Raw genomic sequence first — 23066 nt, forward strand, 5'->3', positions numbered from 1 at the left:
TTTTTTACTTTCTAAATACAACGAAAAAAAAGATGGATTCCAAAAAAACACTGAAAAGGAGTAAGGGATGGGGAAGGGTGAACATAAGGATACCAACAGGTGATGTGACTCCCAGGAAGGCAGAGATATTAAGGAACAGTGAGTAACTTTTAAACCTGAGCAAAAGGGGAACAAAAAGATTGTGAGTAGAAGGGGAAAGACCATATTTTATAATTTTCTTCTAAAAGATAACAGCAAGATTCTACATAGAAAAAGCAGAGATGAGAGGAATTATTTGTAAAAAGGCAAACAGAAGTTAAAAGCTGAAAAAAGATAATCACAGCTAGAATTCCAAGTACTTGAAGAAGTTCTGTTGGACAACTTTTGCTAGGAAAATGACAGAATTTCTGAATAAAAAAAATATTAAAATCATAGAATCGCCATCTATGAAAGCAGAGACCATAATCACTGTATTTCTATCAGAGGCTCCCACAGCGGGAGCCAGGACCAGAAGAACAACAAGAGGGAGATGAACAGATAAGAATAAAAGGGAAGCAAGCCAGAATCTGATGGCAGCATCAACTTTGAGATAGGAGAAGAGACAGATTAATTCAGAGAGGATGAAAGCAAATTAAACAAAGGAGAAGAAAAAAGAGAGGGAAAAAAGGCCAAGAGTTATTAAGAGATTACAGATAGTAGAGAAAGCAGAATGACACATTTGTGGGCAAGAGCTCAGAGGTGACTGAGTGCTGTCAAGATTCAGGAGAATCAGAGCAGGAACAAAAAGGAAAGACTGCAGAAATGACAACTCAAGGATGTAATCCTTTCAAAGGGATGAGGGTAAAGAAAGAACATAGAAAAGTGGCTATGTGCAAGAACCACTCAGTGTGGCAAAGGTATAGTTTAAAGAGTGTGTTTCCTTGTGTGTGTGTATCAGCCCAGAAAGCTACCCTCCTTCCACCACTGAAATGGTTTTTCTGTGCAGTTTTACTGCCAGACACATCAAACCTGAGAAGCTCAGGGGGTCTGGGAGAGGCAGTTACAGTTACAGGGTTGTGTGACAAAGCCAAGTGATCATTTGAATGAGTGCAGCTATCAGGAGACAGACACTGCCATGTGTCTGTGGAAAGCACATTTAGAAGTCTTTAGCTGCAACATTGCAATTGAAAGGTTTTCTATCAAGAAAAGTGGCTTTGACAACTTTGGCATTTTAAACACTGACAGACAACACAAGTACAGCCTCTCCTAAAGTCCTACGCTCACAGTATCAGAAAAAATTAACTCAGTCCCTGTAAAAACTGTTAAGGCAAATCAGGAAGAGAAGGAAAGCAGTAAAATAAAAAAGAAAGGCCTCAGCTACTATTCATTTGGAAGAGATTCTAATTTTCAGAACAGATTAAATTAAGACAACTAAGACTAATAATTTGATTGATAATATCTACCATAATCATACTTTAAAAGACAAAACTCATTCTCATTCACACAAAGTAATCTCAGTGGTTTCAGCAAAATTACTCAGGGCATATGAGATATGAGAACCCACCTGAACTTCACAGAAATCAGTAGAAAACCAAACTGAAAACAGTAGCCAATTACACTTGCAAACAACCCTAAAACTATCTGTGAACAGGTAATAGCCCCAGCTTTAAGTTCCAGAATAACTGATGACTGATACTTTCCATGTGTACGGTGGTATTAAAACAAAATGGGGAAAAAAATCACCTTGCTAGTTGAAGAGATGACTCATACTCCTCTGTCTCCCACACTCGGTTCTCCAAACAAGCACAGTGCAACTCCCTGATCTGTTATGCAGAAGGTGAAGAAAGGATAAAGTGTTTTACAAAGTAATATGGGAATCTTACAACAAGCTGTTCAAAGCAATATGCAATTCCTTTAGAGCCTGTTTTCCAAAGATGAAGAATGATTGCAAAAGGAATGACAGCTCTTAATATCTTCCAAAACTAAGCTTCTGCTGGAGACTTGCTCTGCACCAGGTTCCAAACAACTAACATTCAGGTAAAGTTAACTGCAGTGAACAGAAAGGAACTCAAATCAAATACCCCAGCTAAAACATCCTTTTATTCTCAAACAGTAGCACAGTTCATGATGCTTTTGTAGTCAGTGACAGATTCTAGTAACAGTATGGAATACACTGAGAACTGAGAGACAGGTGCACGTGCACAGAATATATAATTGCTCTTCCAGCGGAAGAAATTGCTTAGCATGAGAAGGTGGATTAAATGGCATCAGAGCAATAGGACTATTAACAGAGCAATTATCACTGTTCCTCCTACAATTGCTTTTTTCTGTACAGAAGGTTGCTAAAAACAGTCTCTTCATCTGAATTTGACTAGTGAACTAATAGGTGGTAGAAGAGTGTACGCTGTCTGCAATGCATACAGGAAATCTCAGATGTGGGAAAGTCAATGTGTGGATCCTCTTGCTGATCTGTGCACCTGCCTCCTCCTGGAAACTCCTTCCTGTTGACTGACAAGGTATCATCCATTCCAGTAAAGAAACCACCAACTCTCATCCTCTGCCCATAGAAAGAGAGCATCTCTCTCCATTTTAAGAAGCAGGGGGCAAAACAGCACATTAATAAATAAAGAGTAAATATTTATTTAACTGTCATACTTTGAGGGGAAAAAAAACCCCAAACCAAAACCACAATAACAACAACCCAACAAGACCCACATATAACAGAACATCACCTGCTTGCCCAAAGGATACTTCGGAAGAGAAGATGTGAAAACATGAAGACATCTCAGAATTTGAACATAATTTTCATGGTAAACATGTAAGTCCTCCAGCAACTTCTCTGTTTCTTCCTACAGTGATAGAATAATTTTAAAAGTAATTCTGACATCCATTTAAAACTCCCATAAAGCACTTAAAATTACTCTGAACTTTTGATATTGTAGTGTGCTATGATTTAAATCATTAATCTTAAATTGAGACCACTAAGCAAATGAGCTGTATTTCAACAGTTCACTGCATTCTCATTGCATATTGTTACCTTTACTTTCTTCCTCCAGCTCAGTAGAGATTTGCTATTGACTAGCATTAGTATTCTACCATTTTCAACTATATTTAGGCCTTTAGACTTGAAATGTCATCTCACAACAATGAGAGTATACACTATTCTTTTAGCAGGCAATGAGAAGTTACGTAGCTACTTTTACTTGAAAACTTGCATTTTTATACTACAAATGCATTTAAAAATTTATTTCTTATACTGTCGGTGGCTGTTGTTTTTATTAATTGCACGTACATAAAAAGACCAGTTCACAGAAAACAAAGAAATATTTAGTTGATTTTCCTATGTGTTTTTAGTTTGATTTTGCTTATTCATGTGTCGAGAACAACAGAAATAAAAAAATCACATTTAAGAAATAGAAATTATTGACTACTGCTACTGAATTTTCTGGATAGTACCACATTATCACTGGCCTGCCATTTATTGCTTCTGGAAAGCCACACTCAAAAATTCTGGTAACTGTACTGAAGTAATCTAGTCTTTGTGGTCATTACATTTAAGTCTGTGAATCAAAAGATCTTCTTTCCTCTGTCTTCAGTCAAAAATAAAGAGGAAAAACCACAGAATCCTCTATGTACTTAATTACCCTTTTGCCTAACTCTGAGAAAACTATTCCAAATGGAAAGAGAAAAACAAAATAAGCCACTGAAGTTTTCTGGACTGAAAGTGAAACAAAGGGTATTAAAGATAAAAGAAAAGCAAAACCTTGTCTACAGGCAATATAAGAAAGTACAGACGTATGGAAAGGTATTACATTGAAAAGACTGAAAGTAACAAAGACAGTGCTACAGAGAGCTTTCTGATGTTAAAAAAAAGTTTTAAATTATTAAAAACATTAACAATCTTTCTCCCCATTTAAGAGAAATTTAAGAGTCACTGATATAACAACTGTTAAGGCAACCTCTAAAACCTTAGGGCAGACATTCACAAGTCTGTATTTTAATACTAAGTACGATCATTATGAAAAAAATTATCCCCACCACAAAATAAGCTAAGAAAAGAAAACAAGTTCTCTCTAATGCTGCTTCATCAACCTTATTTCCCCACACCCCAAGAATTAACACATCTGTATTTCCCACATCTTGGTCATAGCTCAAGACAGATATAGGTAATATAAGTAAATAGCAATGTATTTTGCCAAATAGTGAAGTGAAAAGGCATAATCCATTTTAGAAGAGTTTGAAAATGTCATTAGAAGTCTATGCAATATTATTTCCAGAACAGAGATAAAAGACAGATTGCCACATTTACATAGTTTCAAATTAAATTTGCCACAAAACATTTCAGACAGATTTGTTAATAATTACGATGTGAAATTGCTTTCAAAACTGATAATTTTAAGTAGGTGAAACTCTTTCCATAGTTATTAAAAAAGTGGTAATAACATGGAATACAAATGAGGCTGATAAAGTGTATTGCAGGTTTAGGGGCTAAGCTGGAAGACTTAAAAGACTAAAGCGGCCTGGTGCTGAAACACAAAGTTCACATGAAAGATTACTATAGTGATTTTGAAAGTGTTTCCAAAGCTGGGCATGACACTGTAGATTAGCATGACATCAGAATAAACAGCACCTCATTAATGCAGCAGTAGGACCTTTTTTCCCCAGGCAGAATATTCTGCCAGCTTGGCAAGGCATTAATGGTCCCACCTCTATTGTGGAGATTAGAACCAATGTCTGCAATTAAAATCTGTGAGAAGCATCATATGCACCTAAGTATGAGAATTCCAGTCTCCTTCCTAAAGTTAAAAGCTGAGGCTCGTGAAATTAGGAGTGTATTATTAAACATGTAAGGTTGAAAACATATAAAGTTTAAGCTGATGGTTATTCAACTTTCAAAGCAGGTGTAAATAAAGGGCAAGGGAACAGCTGTAGCTTATGTTATTTTTGCCAATGAAGACAATGGATCATAAAATGATGTAAAATCATATCTCATCTTGAATACTGTAACTGTACTTGCCATATTGCTTGCTCCTAACTCCCCTCCAGCCATTACCATTGTTCTTCACACTTGAAAAAGCCTTACACACCAGGCAAGTACCATTTGCCTGACAGGTTACAAATACTTGAAATGAAGAGTCAGGAGAAACCCTTTACCTTCAGCAATGCTTCTCCTGGGAGTGGCTCAAATGGTGAAAATACCCACAGATTTTTGTTGGTGAATTCCTAAAGGGCTCACAATAGTAGTAGTCTGACTCCAACCCATTGGCAAAGCTTCAGATAAACATGTAACAAATTAGTTTTAATCCTGTATGAGGTGTAGGGTGAATGTGTGCCTTGGGACACAGACTCTGCCCTACTGAGTTCAATCAGAACTATGCAGAGGCTATGAAGGATTAAAAGGTTATGAAATAACCTCCAAGATAACTTACACATTCTTCAAACACTTAACTGACCTTCCAAGAAAGTCAGTCTGGGCAAGCATGAAAAGACCTGGTCATAAATAAACCTTGTATCCTTCTTTTTAAGCAATTATATTTCTAGACATAGCTAAAAGTTGATGTAAGAAAGTTGGGCAGCTTCATATAAAGGCTGACCTGGCAACCCTAGAGATTTGGAATTTTGATCTGCCAATCCTAATTCCTCATTACTGGTCACAAAGCACAGTATGTTCTGCATGAAAGATATTATACAAAACGATATGTCTTGGTCTTGTATTTTATTATGTTCCATAAAGTGATATATTGGGCAAGTTATTTCTGTTCTCCAAAGACATTCTTAAAATTTTACCTTTAAGAAGCTGTCGTTTGTCAACAGTTCAATCTGTTTCCCTGAGTCTTGCTTTTCCACATACCTTATGGCAGGAAAAAAATAAAACCAACATAAAATTATAATGTAAAGGAAGATCCTCGGGTTAAAAACATTTAAAATGCTTATGCTGCTATAAGAAATATGCATCTTTCTTTGGAAATATTCAAAAGGACTCAAAAATCCAACAAGTTCAAAGGCCACTCCAAAACCCTAGCGATTATGCTTCAAAACAGCTTAACAAGTTCAAAAGTGATTTATGGTTATCTGTCAGAATAATTTGTTTCTGTATTAAGATCGAGAAGAAAAAAAAAATTAAATTCAAGTGATTACACATCACAGAAGCTGTACTCTCTGAACTAGAACGTTAAGGCTTCCTGAAATTATTTAGAAATGTCCTCTGTTTGATCAATTTACCTTTGCTATAGAAAGTGCACAAATGAGCTAGTGTTCACAGAACCACATTTACAGATTCTTTTAATCTTTTTTAAAGCTAATCAATACATGATTGTCCAAGAAATCTATTTCCACCCTTACCTTCTAAAAGAGGGCAGTCTTCGAATGTTTTCACACTGATCATGTGATAAAGAATAAACTCTCTTCTTAATGTCTACCAGGTGGCAACACAGTACACTGAGAGGCTGGGAATAGAAGTGCTCCACAATACAGAGCTGAAAAACAAACCAAGAACTAGGGATGCTAATAAAATTCAATCTCCCTGCTATATCTACCTTTTAATGCTCTCTTACTGCTACATTGCAGATACTACAATGGTAGTAATGGTACTCCTTTAAAAAAATTATTTACAATTCATAAATATTCCACAAGTCACTACAGGACATTGATTATACAGTGGTTCACAGTCACATAATTACCTTCTTTGCTACATGTGCTATTCATTTTCAGTACCTCAGCAGCTTTTCCCCCCTCTTATGTAACATCACACCTAGCTACAATGAATGATTGTGATGTCTTGTATTTATCACTTCAAAAATCTGATCTGAAATTGCTTCATCCTTGAATTCTTTTACACATAAAGACACAGCCATACACTGTCAGGTCTAAAACTTGTATTTGCATGTCAGGCCAATGCAGAAGTACTCAACTTTGATGACTCTTTCAAGTAAGAGGAGCTGAAACCTATGAAAGCCCACAAAGGTCTGTCTTCAGGAAGAGGTACTATGGCCAGGATATTTCTCCCGGCCACATGTAATCATTGAATCTTATATATCAAAAAATCAGAGAAATTCTAAATGTATATGACATTAAAAGGGCATATTTTACTAGCAGGGTCACACATGGAACTAGGTAAGAAAGAAACCATTTCACAATGCTGCATTAAAACAGATGACAGGGCCTACACATTTTTCAGAGAACTCTTGTCTGCAATCCACAAAAACTACAAGCAGACCTAGACACAGAAATACATCTAGATAATGTAACTATCGTGCTTTCTAGACACTCTTTTTGGAAACCCCCTCAGCTCTTCCACTTTGTCTCCTGAGAGAGGGTAACTGTAACTCCCACATTGCTACGCAACTGCTTGGAGCACAGGTATTATCCCCCTCTGAGGCACCAAGTAAATGACCCTGCAGCTGATATTTCCCTGAAAAGGCAGGAAATGTGCGTCCAGAAATTGTGCCAGAGGAGTTCAAGTGGGGAAGAAACTCTGCTGTAGCCTACTCACGCCAAGACAAACCAGAGACCAAGGAGCTAGTACAGATGATCAGAACTGGGGAGTTCTGTCAGGAGTGTGAGAAAGCTACAAATTAATCTACAGCAAAATACAGCTCCTTCTGCCCACTAAGCCAGGTCACCCTTTTAAACCTAACCTTAAAATATCATTGGTTTTGTGGCACAGTAAGCTTTTATTTGCTTCTTCATACAGGTCCTACAAGTTTGCTCTTAAACCCTTATCAGTAAAGATTTTAAAATATCCACCTGTTCACAGATGCAAACTGTTTCAAAAGGATATTTTTTCATGCAATTCAGCAGTATTAGGACCTAAGAAATCTTTCAGTGCTTAGTAATTACTCTTTGTTTTCACAACCATTATTTGAATTCTTGTTACCATTGCCTACCTGAAATCCTTTGATAAAATTCTGTACAGAAAAATCATGGTACAGGAATATGTTGATGAGAACCTGCAGAACTTTTTCTCCCAGTTTAAATGGAAACTGGGATGTCAGAAGCAGCTAAAAGGGAGACAAAAAGAAAAAGTAGCCACAGCAGAAACTCTCTCCTGAATTCAAATCAGTAAAGCTTATATGTGCAACTTGATACAACTATTAGTATGTGTTAACATTCAACTAAATGAGATACTAAATACACTGCCAGCTTCTAATAACAGTATTTCTACTAAAATATCCTTGCAAAGATTGATTTTTAAAGTTTATTATTTTACCACATTTTCCTAAGTATCTTTCACTAATGCAACATTTTAAGTTAATTTTACAAAAATAGCGTTAAGCAAAATTACAAATAGAACAGAGACTGCTGTAATAAACAATGACACCACTACTTTCAGCATATGTAACAAATTTTGGAAATCCTGTGGTCTACCAAGAATCCACAGGCACAACATTTACATGGCTTGAACATATGGATAACTCAGCTAATGTTTGACAGGTGGCAAAACACAGGCTGAACTTTATTTTTCAGAATTTTAGCTAAGTTTCAAAGCTATCTTTTTCTGGAACAAAGTAAAACTGAAATCACAGCTCAATTTTAATGAAGAAGTGTGAATGTCAAAATGTAATTGCACAAGGCTATGCAAATGGAAGATGAAAGCAGGTGCGTGCATGTGTGTCCCAGTATGAGAAGGGAGCTCTCAGTATTACACGACTCTGCACCTGCAAGTAGAAATATCTAAAATCCACAGCTCTCAGGAACAGAGTCCTTTCCAAAACCTTCAGACAAACCTGCATCTAAAGGCTACACAAGTAAACTGTGCTTCAATACACACACACTCCTCATTTCTATTTAGAAATGGAGTTACCTTGTCAATTATAGTAGACAGGTGCTCCTTACAGGAAAGGGACTGGAAAAGCTCTATGCACAGCAGAGAGGACACGGGGTGAGGAAGTAGTCTGTGGATAATCATTGGTGATGTAGCAATTCCAAAAATCAGCACTAGAGGTAATTCATGGATATGCTGACTGGATAATGGGGGAAGAGGGGAAAAAAAAAAGTAATAGTTACATTATAGAAGCTTGTGTAACAAATGCATTATGTTCCTACTACAGCACTGAGTTTCAAAGCAGAAAGGGGTAAATTAAAAGATTTGCTGCTGATAACCAAAAGAAGAATTTGTGTGGAATAATATTAAAAAGAGAGGACGCTATTTAAAGCCCTAAAGTAGATAAGAAAATGAAACTCCATTTTCAGATTCGGATTTCAGAAAGTGGCACAAAAAGCATCATTTCAGTAAACTTTGTGCTGATCCTACCTTCCCAAAAAGTTATATTCAGAGAGCTGTCTTAAAATAGGATTTTTTTAAAGATACAAAGAAAAAATAAGAAGATACATTAAATAGGTAACAGCCAAGAAAATTTACAAGATTTACACAATTTAATAAATTCAAAAGAAATATGAAATATCTCCAATGTCTGCAAATGAGTGACTGTTCCAATCACACTTCAAAAAATTTCCAACTTCTCCAGATTAAACTTCATCTTCAGATAATTTTTTAGTATTTGCTTTAGAACTGAAAATCAGGACTGAATGTGTATTCCTTGAGGACAGCATATAATTTATACAAAATACAATGTTTTCACTGTATTTTCACTGTTTCCAGTTTTAGTGGTTTCAAGGAGATACAAAATATGCTATCTTATATACCTTCTAGGTTAAAATTGTCAATTTATTCCTTTCCTTTGTTTTTGCCACAGCAACTTTTTGACTTTGGATTTTAATTGTTATCCCACAATTACTTTGTTTCTCTAACTCCTCAAAAGAAATTGCTGAAGACAAACATAAAACCAATAAACTTCATACATTACTGTCCACTGTTGATAACCTTAGAGAATCTTAAAAAGGAATCAGAACTTGTGATCAACAAATCAGAGGAATCTCTCACATTTGTCCATTTCACCTTTATTATTAAACATGTTTAAGACTGAGATGAAGATAATAACACAAGCTATACAATTTCTTGCTGGTGGCACAACAAGTGAATTGCTGAGGAATTGCAGCCCCAATTCTATCAGCTCCAACCTGGGGACTTAAGTGCATGGTGCTCTTTTTGGAGAGCAGCATGAGTTTTTGATTAGCCTGCCTGAGATTACATTAAGGAAGACAGAGAAAGAACTACATTAAGGAAGACAGATTACATTAAAGAAGAACAGAAGTACAGGAGCACCTGAAGTAGTCACCTGCTGATTACAGATCCCGGCCAGCTGGGGAAGTTTTATATACACCCCTATTAGTAAGCTAGTGACCTTTAGGAGCAGCATTACCTCAGCAGGCACACAAAAATACACTCTGCAAACGATTTTAAAAGATCTAGATAGCTTGAAAATTTAGTTTCACATTCACAAATTCTTTAACAACTAGTACCAGTAAATGCTACTATGTGAAGAATTAAATCAGCCACCCCTTACCTCAACCTGGCCTTTAGGCACTCTGGCTCACAGTCTGAAGTTTAGCTTTAGTGTAATTTACCCCTAAAACCTAGCAAATAGTTTTTTGCTCAATCACTGCTGCAAAGAAGCAGCACAATATTTGATTCCAATGCTTCACAGGCCTAACTGTTAAATTTCAAAACAGCTGCAAATAGAAAACAGGTAAAGGAGTGGAAGAACTGAAGTTCAAGTCACATTACCTGCTGATGACTATGAAGTCTTGAAGAACTTTTGTGGTGAAACTTTCCATGTCTTTGAATATGACTACAACTGGAGGAGACTGCCAGTGTCTAGAGGAGAAATTTCTTTTTTTGCTTGGAGTTTCAGAATCTGTTTTCTTTAAAGCCATTAATTAAACATTAATACACAGAAGCCAGCAAAATAAAAAAGACTGAATCATATCTATGATATTATAGTACTCCAAATTGACATGACTGACTTTTTGTGAGCTGTATTTATTATTAGCACCCAAAACTGCCATTTTTCTTCCTTCTGTTTGGCACAGCATAAAGTACAAAGCGTAAAGAGATTTTAAACACACAGTCCAACAATGACAAGAATAGCTCTGAGAGACAGAACTGGTGGAACTGTGCTGGGAATGAGGGAGATTTGAATTGTGTACACAGACATTGCTTATTTTCTATATCTTTACCCAGTAATAAAAAGAGCATGCACTCAGTACACATTGGTTTATCATACTGCTCTGATGAAGTCATCAGAAAATCAGCTGTAACTTGTATTCATGATAGAAACAAAACTTAAAACTTAATAGCTTTAGCAAACACAAAGACACAAAAACATTTTGAAAGTTATTTCCTTACTGCTTGCCAATGTAGTGTGGGCTGCAGATGACATCATGGCCCATTAGCACTAATACAGTACCTTTGCCCTGGATGGCTGTTCTTCTGTAAAGTTTTGTTTTAATAAACAAAATAAGTCAGCACTCTTGGGAAAAAGCATCTGGCGTGAAGCTGATACTGCATTTTAAGCTTCCAGCTCCCAATTAAACATATGATAAAAGAGTATTTCTTGCTTTTGTTTCAGAATTCTGCCATTCATACATCATCAGTAACTAACTCCACATTGGTTCTATGTGTCACATATTACATTCAAATCACCTCAATATCATGTTATTTTTTAAAAATTAACCTTTGGCGTTTTCTCACAGAAAGTTGAATTATTAAATTTCTGTTTTAAACACAAAGCTGAGTTATTAATTTTTTTTTAAAGGTCAGGCATTTTGATGAACGGGGGATAAAAAAGGTTAACAACATACCTTTGTTACACTGTCATACCAGCTGATAAGAGAAGGCATTGAACAACGTATTTTATTCTGTGAAACCTGCACACAGTCCTCATCTTCCAGTGAGTCCACATCTATATCACACTTCATCAGCTGTCCCATCAGCTTCTGCATCAGATTTTTTATACCTTCACAAAACATTTTTAGAAATGTAGTAAAGACATTTGGTTATCTGGCAACACTTCTCTGTCTCATACTATAAGAAACCACCCCAAGGTTATTACTCATTATTTTCCACATTTCTAATTATTCTCCTTCTCTCTCCAGAATGCACATCTCATGCTCCTGAAAGCATTAATGCTATGCATACTGTTCATGTAATTTGCCTAGATGGCAACAGCTGAGGTTAAGATGTTGGTCTTCCATCTTACCTGAGCTCCAGCCACATGCTTTAAGAGCGACCTGGAAATAAGAGAGGCAGCCACTCCACAGAACTGAGGATGCTGCCATATGTGATTTTAATCCTTTTACTTAAAAAATAAAAAAGATGCAAGAAGGATGGGACAATTTTATTCTGCCCATTCTCTCACTAAATGATGACTGTAATCATTTAAAAAGTGGAATGCAGACATCCACTGTCCAATTAAACAAAAAGAAAACCAACCTACAACATCAACATGCAATACATTAAGCAGCATGTTCTTAGCTGTTATGCTACAGCTAAGGAGCACTCCAATCTTCAGTGTTTTAAAGTGCACTGGATACCCCTCAACATACAGGAGGCATTACTGCTCTGCTTACATAGGTATGAACAAATCTTTGGAAAGTCTTCAGGATCCCTCTGTCCATTACTCTTGCATTTAGGGGCAAAAGCTAGAATTCCTACTTGATTTGATACCTTATTCAAAAGAAGCAGCTACACTATTGCAGTATTTACCAGGGCAATCTTTGGCTTCCAGCAAGGCTACATAAGGAGTAATGTTATCCTGAAGGACATCTGAGAGACCTCTGAAAGTCAAGTCATGATCTGTAATATTCACACCTAGAAAAAAGACAAAAGGACAAAAATTTTAAGTAATTTTTTCTCATGACTCGTGAGCACAATGATTGGACAATAAACTGAACAGTAGACAAAAAACAGAAGATACCTCAAATATTTAAGGAAAGAATGAAAAGTATCACATCAGCTATGAGGAAAGATGAAAAACTAGCGCAAGATTAGACATACATGTTGACAGTCCCTGATTAAGAGAAACAAGGAGTCACTGTGAATACCCTTCATCATATAGCTTGGTGGGGTTTTTAAAAGAAAGTTTTCCAAAGGTGCAAACCTGCAATAAGGACTGGTTTTCTAACATCCCTCAGAAGCCATCCACAGCCATGTAAGGCCTGCAGACAAGAAGTTAAATTCACCTTCTCTAGAAGAATACTGCATCCATACGTGGATCCTCTCACAGCTCATGTAAACAGCAAAATTACTGTAATTTGCTGTGAAACTCAGTCTGAATTTACTATGAACTACTTAGTATTTATTGCCTTTGTTAATATCCTTAATAAACAGAAAAAAAAAAGAACAAGCCCCTCAAGGAGGCAATTCAGAAATTTGTCCACAGAAATATCTGAAGCAGTAGTTTTTCATTTTCTATTACCTACAAAAGTAGAGTACCATCCAATCTTTGTTAGTGCCTACATGGTAAGTTTGAAGCACTAGCCTGATTTTAATTTCCCTAAAATAATCCACTGAAAATGTAATGAACATGCCTTGAATCAGGTTTAGGATTTATAGGTCCAAACCTCTGAAAAAAAGGAGAATGGAAGAAAAAAAAAAAGACTTCAGAACTTCAATAACTTCATCTCCAGCTATTTTTCCCCCTGTGCTCTTTTCCCAAGACAAAGACACTACTTTCCTTCATGTAAAGTTGCACTGCAAGAACACTTATCAGAAGCTATATAATTCCCATGGTTAAGTAGTAGAAACCACCAAGCATGCTGGTGGCAGAAACAGGGACCTAATCAAAGTTATCTCCAGTGTCTCAAACAAAAAAATCTCAAATCACTCACAGCTGCTTAAGAGAGACCTGTAGGGGAGTTGTTGACCTACTGGACAATTAAACAACATAAACAAAAGGGGAAGGAGGTTTTATCTGACTTCCTTCTCCCTGCCCAAGCTCTTCTGTTGACATGTTTGAGGCTGATATTGCTCACAGTAATTGCTGGGACTCAGTAAGTTTCTTTGATGTGTCTGTGAGATTTAATCAGATGTACGTTACAAAAAATATCTTTAAAAAATTACCTAAGACAAGAGCTGCAGTAGGGATTTCTCTGAACTTCATCCTGCAAGTCCATTCTGTTGTCTTCTCTTGAAAGTCAGAATGAGATCGGCTCAAAAAACTCACCAGATTATCAAGCAACTGCTTATTCAAGTTTTCCTGTATTTGCTGCAAACATACAGAGAGAGAATTACCTATAAAACGTGAAAACACCACTGCATTGTTCTTTTTCTACTCCTTTCCTGCATAATCTTTAACCCTTAAAACCCCAGGGTTTAAAATTCTCCTGTGATCTATAAACCACACTAACTTATTAATTGTGTGGCAAACAGCCATTTCCCATCTTGGAACTTCTGGTCAAGTGCCTCAAGAATAATTTGAAAAGCAAGTGTGTGTGTGTTGTCACAGCACAGGCTTTAAAGAAGGAGAAAAACACCAGCATACTAACAAAGCCTCAGTGATGCAGGCAGAAAAAAACAGTAGAATTAGCTTCTGGAACAATGTTAATGGAAATTCCTATTCTTCCTTCTCACCTTACAAAACACATTTTTCTGAGATATCTAAATGAGAGCAAATATTCTGCTCTTCTGGATCTAATTGGGATGAAAGAAGTAAAAACAGTATTAAAGGAAATAATTAAGTATGTTTTATAGGAAAAATACTAAACCATGTGACTCCAATGTTTGCTACACTGTCTTTTGACATTCAGGACTATTTACACAACACCAATCTGCATAAGCAGGAACACACAACAAGGTGACAGAAAGCGGGGGGAGATAAAACTTTTAAAAGCAAATATATGTCAGTAGTATTTTGTGTTTCTTTTTTTTATCTGTGTGCCTTTGAAAATCTGTCCCTAAACCAAGATATGCCTTATTCTAGAACAGACAAAAAACCCTCCTGTACTCTGAAGTTCAGGATATCAATATATACTCTAGAACATACATGTCAGAAACAAGATTAAACCCTTGCTCCAAACAAAATCATCATCAAGATTTATTAGCAATAAAAATTAACACACACAGTTGTGAACTTGATTTTAAGCAAAGCGGCAAAGGCTGTCTCTGGCAGCATTAAAGAGGTCACTATCAGAGTGACAGTCACATCTCCAGGAGATTGCACATGATGCCTGCTCAATAGCCTGAACTCCATTTCCATAATACAGAAGGGCTTCTGTTGGTCTCCTAAACAACTGATAAAACTGTACACAAAGTAATTTTAGTCTTTTCATCCTCCACTTATTGAAGAATATTCTTCTGGCCTTTCTGATATTGATTGTGCAGCTCTGAACTCCCACCTGATAAATCCTATGCAACCCAGAACAAATTGTAACATGACATTTTGGGAAGAATTTACATCACCAGCATTATAACATCATTGTAATAATTCCTGTATTATCACAGATTCTTTAACAATCCTCCGAGCTTCTGTTTCAGATTCCATCAAACCATATACTTCCTGCGATCACTACGGTTTTTGCTAAGCTGACCTAACAAGAACCTCAAATTTTACTCTGCATGATTACAGCATATATGTATTTCTTACATTGTGCACTTGTGCCAATGGAATTCAGTCTGCCACAGCATTACACATTTACCTAGCTTTCTAAAATACACCAGTCTTTTCTTGGCAAAACAACTTTGTTACTAGCATTGTTTTAATAATGTTCCAGAAAGCTCACCAGGCTGCTCTGCATCTCAAGTGACTAAGTCACTTACTTCCATGGCATTCCCACTCTGGAAGTCACAAGAACTGGAAATTCAGTTACTGCCATGACACCAGGTTTTCTCATGACTATTTGTTATGTAGTCTGAAAACCATTATCTTTATATTAGAGCAAAAATTACTGTATTTTAGCCCTGCACTTGCTTTTTTGTTTCTAGCCCAGATCCTGCTAGAACAAATTCTCGTCTCACAGCAGAAGAATGTTTCTGTAAATCCTTGATGAGATTTATCATAAGAACATTTGCAAGGCCACTTCTGACACCAGGAGTCAAAACTGGGACACATTGCAATACTGAAACCAAAACAAGTCCAAAATTCACCTTCCAAAAACAAGGGGTAGTTCCTGCCACACTTCTGCCAGCTTTTTATTGTTAGAAGCACGAAAGGATGTCATCACCAGATGACAGATGGTGCTGTCACAACCACAGCACAGTTTATGATGGACATACAAAGACCAAGAGTGCTCTACAACAAAGTGCCATGGAGGGCAAATCCTCTTCTGAACACCTCAGGCAGAGAACCAGGAAAACACCAGCGCAAGCACAAGGCCTGCCAAAAAATCATCAGGCAGCAGTGCCCTGGCAAAACCTTCGGAGAAAGTCCTGCTAGGCTCCTTTAGCATGCTACCAGAACCCCTAGAATAAAAGCCCAAGCCAGCAAGCCACATGGTTTACTCTGCCATGGGTCAGATTTGCTACACTAGGGTTTGAAAACACCTAAGAAATGAAATCCTGACTAGCTAAAACCCTCACCTACCTGCTCTGACCTCACAGATGATGCTGCTTTGAGGAGTTCACACTAGAGACTTTCTAAACCTAAATTACCACACTATTTTAGATGTAAGAACAACCACCAGCTCCATGTTTGTCAACAGTAGAATAAAAGGGTGATGATTCAAAACTCAGTAGGAAAGATATCACTGATACACCAGAGGCAGTATGAAAAAAATTCTCTGTGTAGCAGCAGAAATAACTTCAGGTAATCTGCCCTTGAGCAATTCCAACTCTAAAAAAATGCTCATACCAATATGTCGGTATAGGAGGAATTGTCTTCCATCAGGAGGAGTAAGACCAGAAGAAAGTATCTGGAAAACTCCTAACAGCCTCAAAGAAAACAAGGGTAGGAAAAAATTAGAGGAATTTATGAGCTTAGCCCAAGGGTCCAGATGTCATGCTACATCCATCTGGCTTCTACTGCACATCCCAAAACAAACTTTAGGAAAAAAATTCTCCTAACATCTATAGAGCCCAAGGGCAAGCAGAGGAATATGGAGAACCCGCCCAGAATCCATGACACTGAATAGAGGAGGGAAGGAAATCTGCTGTATGGAAGCAATTATTCATACTATAATGCAAGCCAGCTGGCTATAGGGACACAACAACAGCATGCCATGTAACACACAACAGACAGGAGGCCCCAGTTCAGTATGAAATTAATTCTGACTCCATTCACACATCCATACTAATTCAATAGGCCGTATTTGCAGCAATGTCACTCCATATTTGACATCCATGCAGCTATGTTCACATAAATCCATTGTGAATCCTGGGCTGCTGTGTATGAATTTGGAACACTGAGGTCAGGACCAGCCCAAGATCCTCAGAGGGCTGGCAAGCATTAACTGAACTAAAACAGCAGTATGCCAGGACTTAATAAAGAAGACAATTAGTAGGAAGAGAAGCTTAGAAGCAGCAGCTTGAAGCTGCAAAAGTGTACAGTTCTGTGGTTACAAGTAATGTGTACTTGATGCATCTATTATCACTACTTTATATTCTGGACAGTCAATATTTTTGGCCCTCCCATTGCTTTAACTAACTGCCATACACTTTTAAGCACGTCAAAAAGATCCCCAGAAACAAAGAAGCAAGCAGCACTGTTACAAATGAAAGCACCACTTTAGTGTGAGGCACAAGACTCACCTCTGTTTCAGATTTGATCTGGTTCCATAAAGACTGACAGGTGACAAACCGTAGCTCAGTGTCCTCGGAATCATTGCTTGCGCATCTGAAATCATGAGCTGGAAAACACAGAAAGCAAAGATAAGCTCATGAAAACAAAACTTTTTTTCCTGAGAATAAAAAAAGGGCCCAATTGTACATATATATTTCAGCGAGATGACTTTTCTCTTAAGCAATTAATTAATTGCTGGTATTTGGTAGAATAAGCAAGGGAACAAGCAGAATCTATTACCCAAGTATGCAGGCAAAAGGTAAAGAAGAGGCTTCTTTCTCACGTTCTAGATAAGCTAAAGCCTAAATCAGAGCAAACAGCCTTTATTACTAAAGTAAAACAAACATCATCATCATCTTGCTCTTGTTTCAGAAAGCTTTGTGGGTCTGCTTGGCTGCCATTCAATGGAGCACCAGCAATGGCTTGATCTCTGTAAAAGAGCCAGCTGATGAGCATCATCTCCTACAGCACTAAACCCACCAAAACAGGTCTGTAAATGAGAAATGAGAGACATCCCTCCACCTCCATTTTCATTGTCTCCTCTATCACCTCATTTGCACCCCTAAGAAAAATCACTTTGAATGCATAACTGTGAAAAATGCATGTATTTTATGATTGGCTTTTTACAAATATTAAAATGAATATTATATGTGTTGTGTTAGAAAGTAATGCTGTATTAATTCTCTTAAGCACTGTGTTAAATATAGTTTTAGGTTATAAAAATTGTTAAAATAGAAACTATGCTATGCAAGATGCTTTGTTTAGCAGAAAGAACTTGGAGTGAGATAGCAGCCACAGGACACCTAAATCTTTCAGAGAAAAAGAATTTATTGCCTTCTTATCAGAAGAAACAAACTTCTTTCCGCCTCTCAGGCACTGTTAGGATTAGAGGGAAGAAGTTGATGAAGACCAGACAGAATCCTTTGTTTGAATGGAATATGTGCATCATATATGAAGTGTATGAATATGCAACAGGCTATTGCTTTTAAGGGATAATCCTTTGTTAACGGGTGTCCTTTTTCGGTCTCATGATGCCCAGAAAAAGGTACCTGGACGTCCGTAACTCTTTGTTTTTATTGTCTCATATTGTCGTAATTCAATTTGTCCAAATTGTTATTACTGTAATTGTGTTACTATTTTTTTAACCATTTTATTTATTACTATTAAACTTTTAAAAATTTTAAAAACAAGTGATTGGTGTTTTTCACAATAACCAACTCTGATTACACAGATCTTAGACTTTCAGTTGAAGAAAATCCAGCCACCACATTATCTGGTAACATACCAAGGCATAATATCCTTTTTTCACTACCAAAACTCAAACTATAAGCACAGATGTCCTCAAAAGGCCTTTTGTGGGGTGTGACAGTATTATCAACTATTGATGCAGAGGAGTTCCACAACTAAAACTTCTCACTGGACAGGACTGGGCTTCCACACTGGACAGATGCACATCCAAGTACATGTTTTAGACCACCACTCTAACCAACTGCTGTGAAACTGTGTGCTCTGCATCTCTCTTTTAGGGCTACTCTGGTCAAATTTATTTTTCCATCTCAAAGCATTTGCTAACTAGAACAATATGCTTAGTAGTTTATCCAAGCATGTCTAATCTCACAAAAACAAAAACATAATATCCAGTAAGGGGTAAAATTTCAATGTGGTCTAAGTGCACAGGCCTTGGTTGCTGCAATTGACAAAGATCTGACCTCATTACTTTCCATCTTTTTCATATAAATTGTCAACCCTTCTGATAGCTCTAAGGATGATAAAAGTAGTTTAACTTGGGAATAAAAACAGTAAGTTTCCCAACTGAGTCTCAAATAGCAATTATTTAAGATACATTATTTCTGGTTCCAAGAAAAGTCAGTCCTCAAATGAAAACAGACATGCATACACATTTAGAGAAAATGTATAGCAAATATTTGCTATCCACAGTAAATACTAGTGGACAGAAGCCACAAATGGCTTTTCTTCCTTCTTTTCCAAAAGAAACTCAGGCAAAATACCTAATGTATTTTGTATATAAAATACAAAATGTGAGATTTAAAGATGGGATATAATTTCTGACTCCCACAGCTTAGAAATGGCTCATTCAGACCTTCAGGTAAGTTGTTTGCGTTAGCAAAATACTTATGGTAGCATGTTATCTTGTAAAAAAAAAAGTGCAAAGACAAAGATGGCTATACAATCTTGATTGCTGGAGATGAGAAAAACCCAGCATTTACTCTAGTCAATAATTTCCTTGCATTCCTCTGAAGAAATGAGTTTTCAGCAATCAAGCAGTAAGAAAAACCTCACATAACTATCACAGAACTCATGATATGAACTCAATCAGATATGATGAAGCTTTCAGGATTAACCCTTCTCAAAAACAGAAATATAAATGAAAATGTACTAACCTGTTTTATCAGAGAATCTTCTCTTCTTGGTACTTGGTTTAAAAACAAAGCAGCCCTAGAGAACAGCAAAAAAACCCCAAACAGATTTCAATACAAGCATCAATATGACTGGCTCCAGAGGCCACTTCATTGTTCTTTTATTTCAGTGCTCCATTAAACCAATAATTTGCACTGAATTGCCAGCCTCTTAAGAATATCAAGTTACACATTGCCCCTTTGTATTTGTGTTTCAAGCTGGAACACTAGTGGAAGCAGTAACCCAGCACACTTGTTAGGAATTTTTTAATCTTTCCACTATGTTTTGCAATTCAACCATCAACTGGGCCAGCAGCAAATTCTTTAAATGTCTCAAAACCTCCAATAGGTTTAGAATTAAAAGGAAATTATTCCCTAGGGACACATCAGTATGGTTTTCTCAGTACAGTTTCAGCTAAATACAAAATGAAAGGTAAGAGGCAGAGATTAATGGAAAACTCAGTCCAGAACAATGCAATAAGCATTATTAAGTCACTTACAAAAGGAAAGGAAATGACATGCCCAAGCCACACTGAACTGCATCCCAACTCAAAAAAGTAGGTGGTTAGAAGCAGAATGACAAATGGTTGGGAAAAGGTTCATATAAAACCCTCTGTTCCAACAAATTCCTGTAGAGAGAAGTAATCTCGCAGTTAGACCTCTTTCATCACTCAAGTATTGAGCTTTGAGTTCTTGAAGATTTTTTCATTTTCTTCTAGAAAATCTGAAATTTCTTCCCCCATCCTCTCTACAGAATTTGATCTCTTTGAAGAGTTATTGCACTGCCCAATTCTCATGTGAGGTTCCTGTGCTGCAGCAAGGGGGAAGGAAACACCTAAGTGCTGGAAATAAACAGACTGATTCAATCCCGTATTTCTCGATGGAGATGCTTACACAAGGATTGCTGAACTCAACCTAGCCTAGTCCAGCCACTAGAGTAAGAATGATGCAGTGAAAATCAAACACCAGAGGTATGTTCAATTTTGATCACAGTCACCAGTCTGTTGAGTGACTTCAGACATGTTATTTCCTTTCTTCCACAAATAAAAAACTGGAGTAAAACACCAATATTTATATTGACCCTCTCTGAAAAACAGTCTCACGAACTGGAGATGCCTTCAGACACATCCAGTTTTACCACAGGTATTAGGGACCATTTAAAAACAGCTGGACAAAAGTAGTGGCTATTCTACAAGTGCTAAATACTCTGGAACTGCAAAAAGGTGTCCTATGGATTTATTTATGCTGCTGCATGCACAAATGGAATTGGCCACAGGAAGTATAAATCATATACAAAAAAGAAGAGTGGATGCTTAATCAAACCAAACACAAATGCTGCTGAATGCTTTGCAAGCATTGGCTCCTCCACACCACTAAATGCGGCTGAGAGTAAAATAGAATAAAACTAGAATATTAAACTGCAAAGAAGTATTACATATAAGATGTGGGAGGCAAGGTGAAGGGACGTGATTCACTGCCAAACTATCAGGCAACAGCCATTGTCAAAAGTGAAATCCAGCTGTTTCAGATTAACTCTTACGTTTGTTTGGAAGCACTTCACTTCTGGAAGCAATCACCTGCACAGTGCCTTCCACACCAAAGATGCAGCTGCATATCACAACTCAGTGAACAACACGGGAGGGGCAGGAGTCTTCCTGCGCTGATAAACACGCTGCGAACCACTGCTCTTGCTCACTGTATGACCAAACAAGAGATGAAAGAAGTGTTTCAACCCAACATTTCAAGTCTCGCTACTCACTGACGCTCTGATGAAAGCACTCTCCCTACTGCCCGCTCTGAACACAGCCCACATAAAAGCTTTCAACTCGGAAATATTAAGGCAATAACAAGTATTTATCACTACGTGCGGCGGACAGCACTTTTAATTCTACTTCTTCGTTGAATTAGTTTTGGGGCAGGGAAGGAATGAGTATGGCAGCAAGCAAAGCCACCAGACTCCACCTGGAAGTACAAAACCTCCAGCCACAACACCCCAGGCTCTGTTCTGGGTGAGATTTACTCTAGGTAGGAATGGGTTCTGTTGTGGAAGGAAGGCAGGTGACACTGCGGGGTCACTCAGCACTCACGGTGCGACTCTAGGACTGCCCTGCGCAGGGATAAGCGCTGCACTCCATGGTCCCCGTGGCTCCCTTCCAACCCAGGAAACGCCGTGATCCTGTGGGACCGCGCTGAGGACAAGCGAGGCCGGGCAGGGATGAGGAGACAGCAAAGCTTTGGGAAGGGCCGGGCAGCGGAACAAGGTAAGCGGGAGGCTGGGCACCACCAGGGAGGCGGGAAGGGCAGCGGCGGGAGGAGGCGGGAAGAGGAGCAGGCGCAGGAGGCGGCGGAGCCCGGTGCCGCGGGTCCAGCTCCCACAGGCCGCGCTCCTCCTGGGGAGCCCCCCGCGCTCTCTCCCGCTCCTCACCTTGGAGACGGAGCACGTGCTCATGTCGCCCCGCGCCCGCCGGTACCGGAGAGCAGGAGCAGGAGAAGGAGGAGGAGGAGGAGGAGGAGTTCCCGCGCACGCGCGCTCCCGAGGCACCGCCCCCTCCCTGCGCGTCCCCGCGCCGCTGCCCCCCCCTTCCCCTGAGCAGTGGTACAGCCCCCTCTGCGCTGCGCCGCGCGATTCCTCCACCCCCAGCGCAACCAATGGCCTCCTTCTCCCCCTGTGGCCTGAGAATGGTAGGGCCCAGCCCGCCCCTGGGCGGGCGGAAAGGAGCGGGGCGTGGGGGCATGAGGGTTGGCCGTGGAGCTTCCGCCGGGCGGTGTGGCTATGGCAGCTGGTTCCTTCCGGAGGACCATTGCTTCCCAGGTACGCACTGCTTCTTCCTACGGCTGGCGCGGAGCGGGACTGCCCCCTGAGCCAGGTGTCCCCTCCGTGCCCTCACTACGGGTCCCCCCGGCCGGGGGCTCACAGTGGGCGTGACCCGCGGGCGCGGGTGGGGGGCGCTCTGGGGTTCCCGCAGGGATCGGGATGGAGTGAGGGTGTGAGGGATTGGCACCGTCCCTGGAAGTGCTCCAGACCGGAGCGGGCGGGCTCTGACCAGCCTGGCCTGCTGTGCAAAGTGTCCCTGCA

General features: G+C 38.7%; 2 protein-coding genes across 7 annotated transcripts in view; one reads left to right on the top strand and one right to left on the bottom strand.

Annotated features, from left to right (window-relative positions):
• ORC3 (origin recognition complex subunit 3) overlaps nt 1-22496 on the bottom strand; it is a 35864-nt gene extending 13368 nt beyond the window's left edge. For 2 of the 5 annotated variants that reach the window (XM_030944566.1, XM_030944565.1), the window contains exons 1-13: nt 22416-22496; nt 19976-20030; nt 17543-17640; nt 13922-14066; nt 12566-12670; nt 11662-11816; nt 10586-10722; nt 8762-8921; nt 7845-7958; nt 6301-6434; nt 5746-5809; nt 2691-2807; nt 1702-1781 (exon numbers count right to left, since the gene is read on the bottom strand). In XM_030944566.1, the coding sequence (XP_030800426.1) occupies nt 1702-1781; nt 2691-2807; nt 5746-5809; nt 6301-6434; nt 7845-7958; nt 8762-8921; nt 10586-10722; nt 11662-11816; nt 12566-12670; nt 13922-14066; nt 17543-17640; nt 19976-20030; nt 22416-22439 (1388 nt within the window). In that variant the 5' untranslated portion in view covers nt 22440-22496. Of the gene's footprint in view, nt 1-1701; nt 1782-2690; nt 2808-5745; nt 5810-6300; nt 6435-7844; nt 7959-8761; nt 8922-10585; nt 10723-11661; nt 11817-12565; nt 12671-13921; nt 14067-17542; nt 17641-19975; nt 20031-21530; nt 21686-22077; nt 22365-22415 lie in introns of those variants that run through there. The other 3 variants (XM_030944568.1, XM_030944567.1, XM_030944569.1) reach the window with 3 other exon arrangements.
• Nucleotides 22497-22664: 168 nt separating this feature from the next.
• Nucleotides 22665-23066, top strand: part of RARS2 (arginyl-tRNA synthetase 2, mitochondrial) — a 29899-nt gene continuing 29497 nt past the window's right edge. For both annotated transcript variants that reach the window (XM_030944572.1, XM_030944573.1), the window contains exon 1: nt 22665-22802. In XM_030944572.1, the coding sequence (XP_030800432.1) occupies nt 22764-22802 (39 nt within the window). In that variant the 5' untranslated portion in view covers nt 22665-22763. The remainder of the gene's footprint in view (nt 22803-23066) is intronic.

This window comes from Camarhynchus parvulus, chromosome 3 (genome assembly GCF_901933205.1).
Source record: "Camarhynchus parvulus chromosome 3, STF_HiC, whole genome shotgun sequence".
Classification (NCBI taxonomy): Eukaryota; Metazoa; Chordata; class Aves; order Passeriformes; family Thraupidae; genus Camarhynchus; species Camarhynchus parvulus.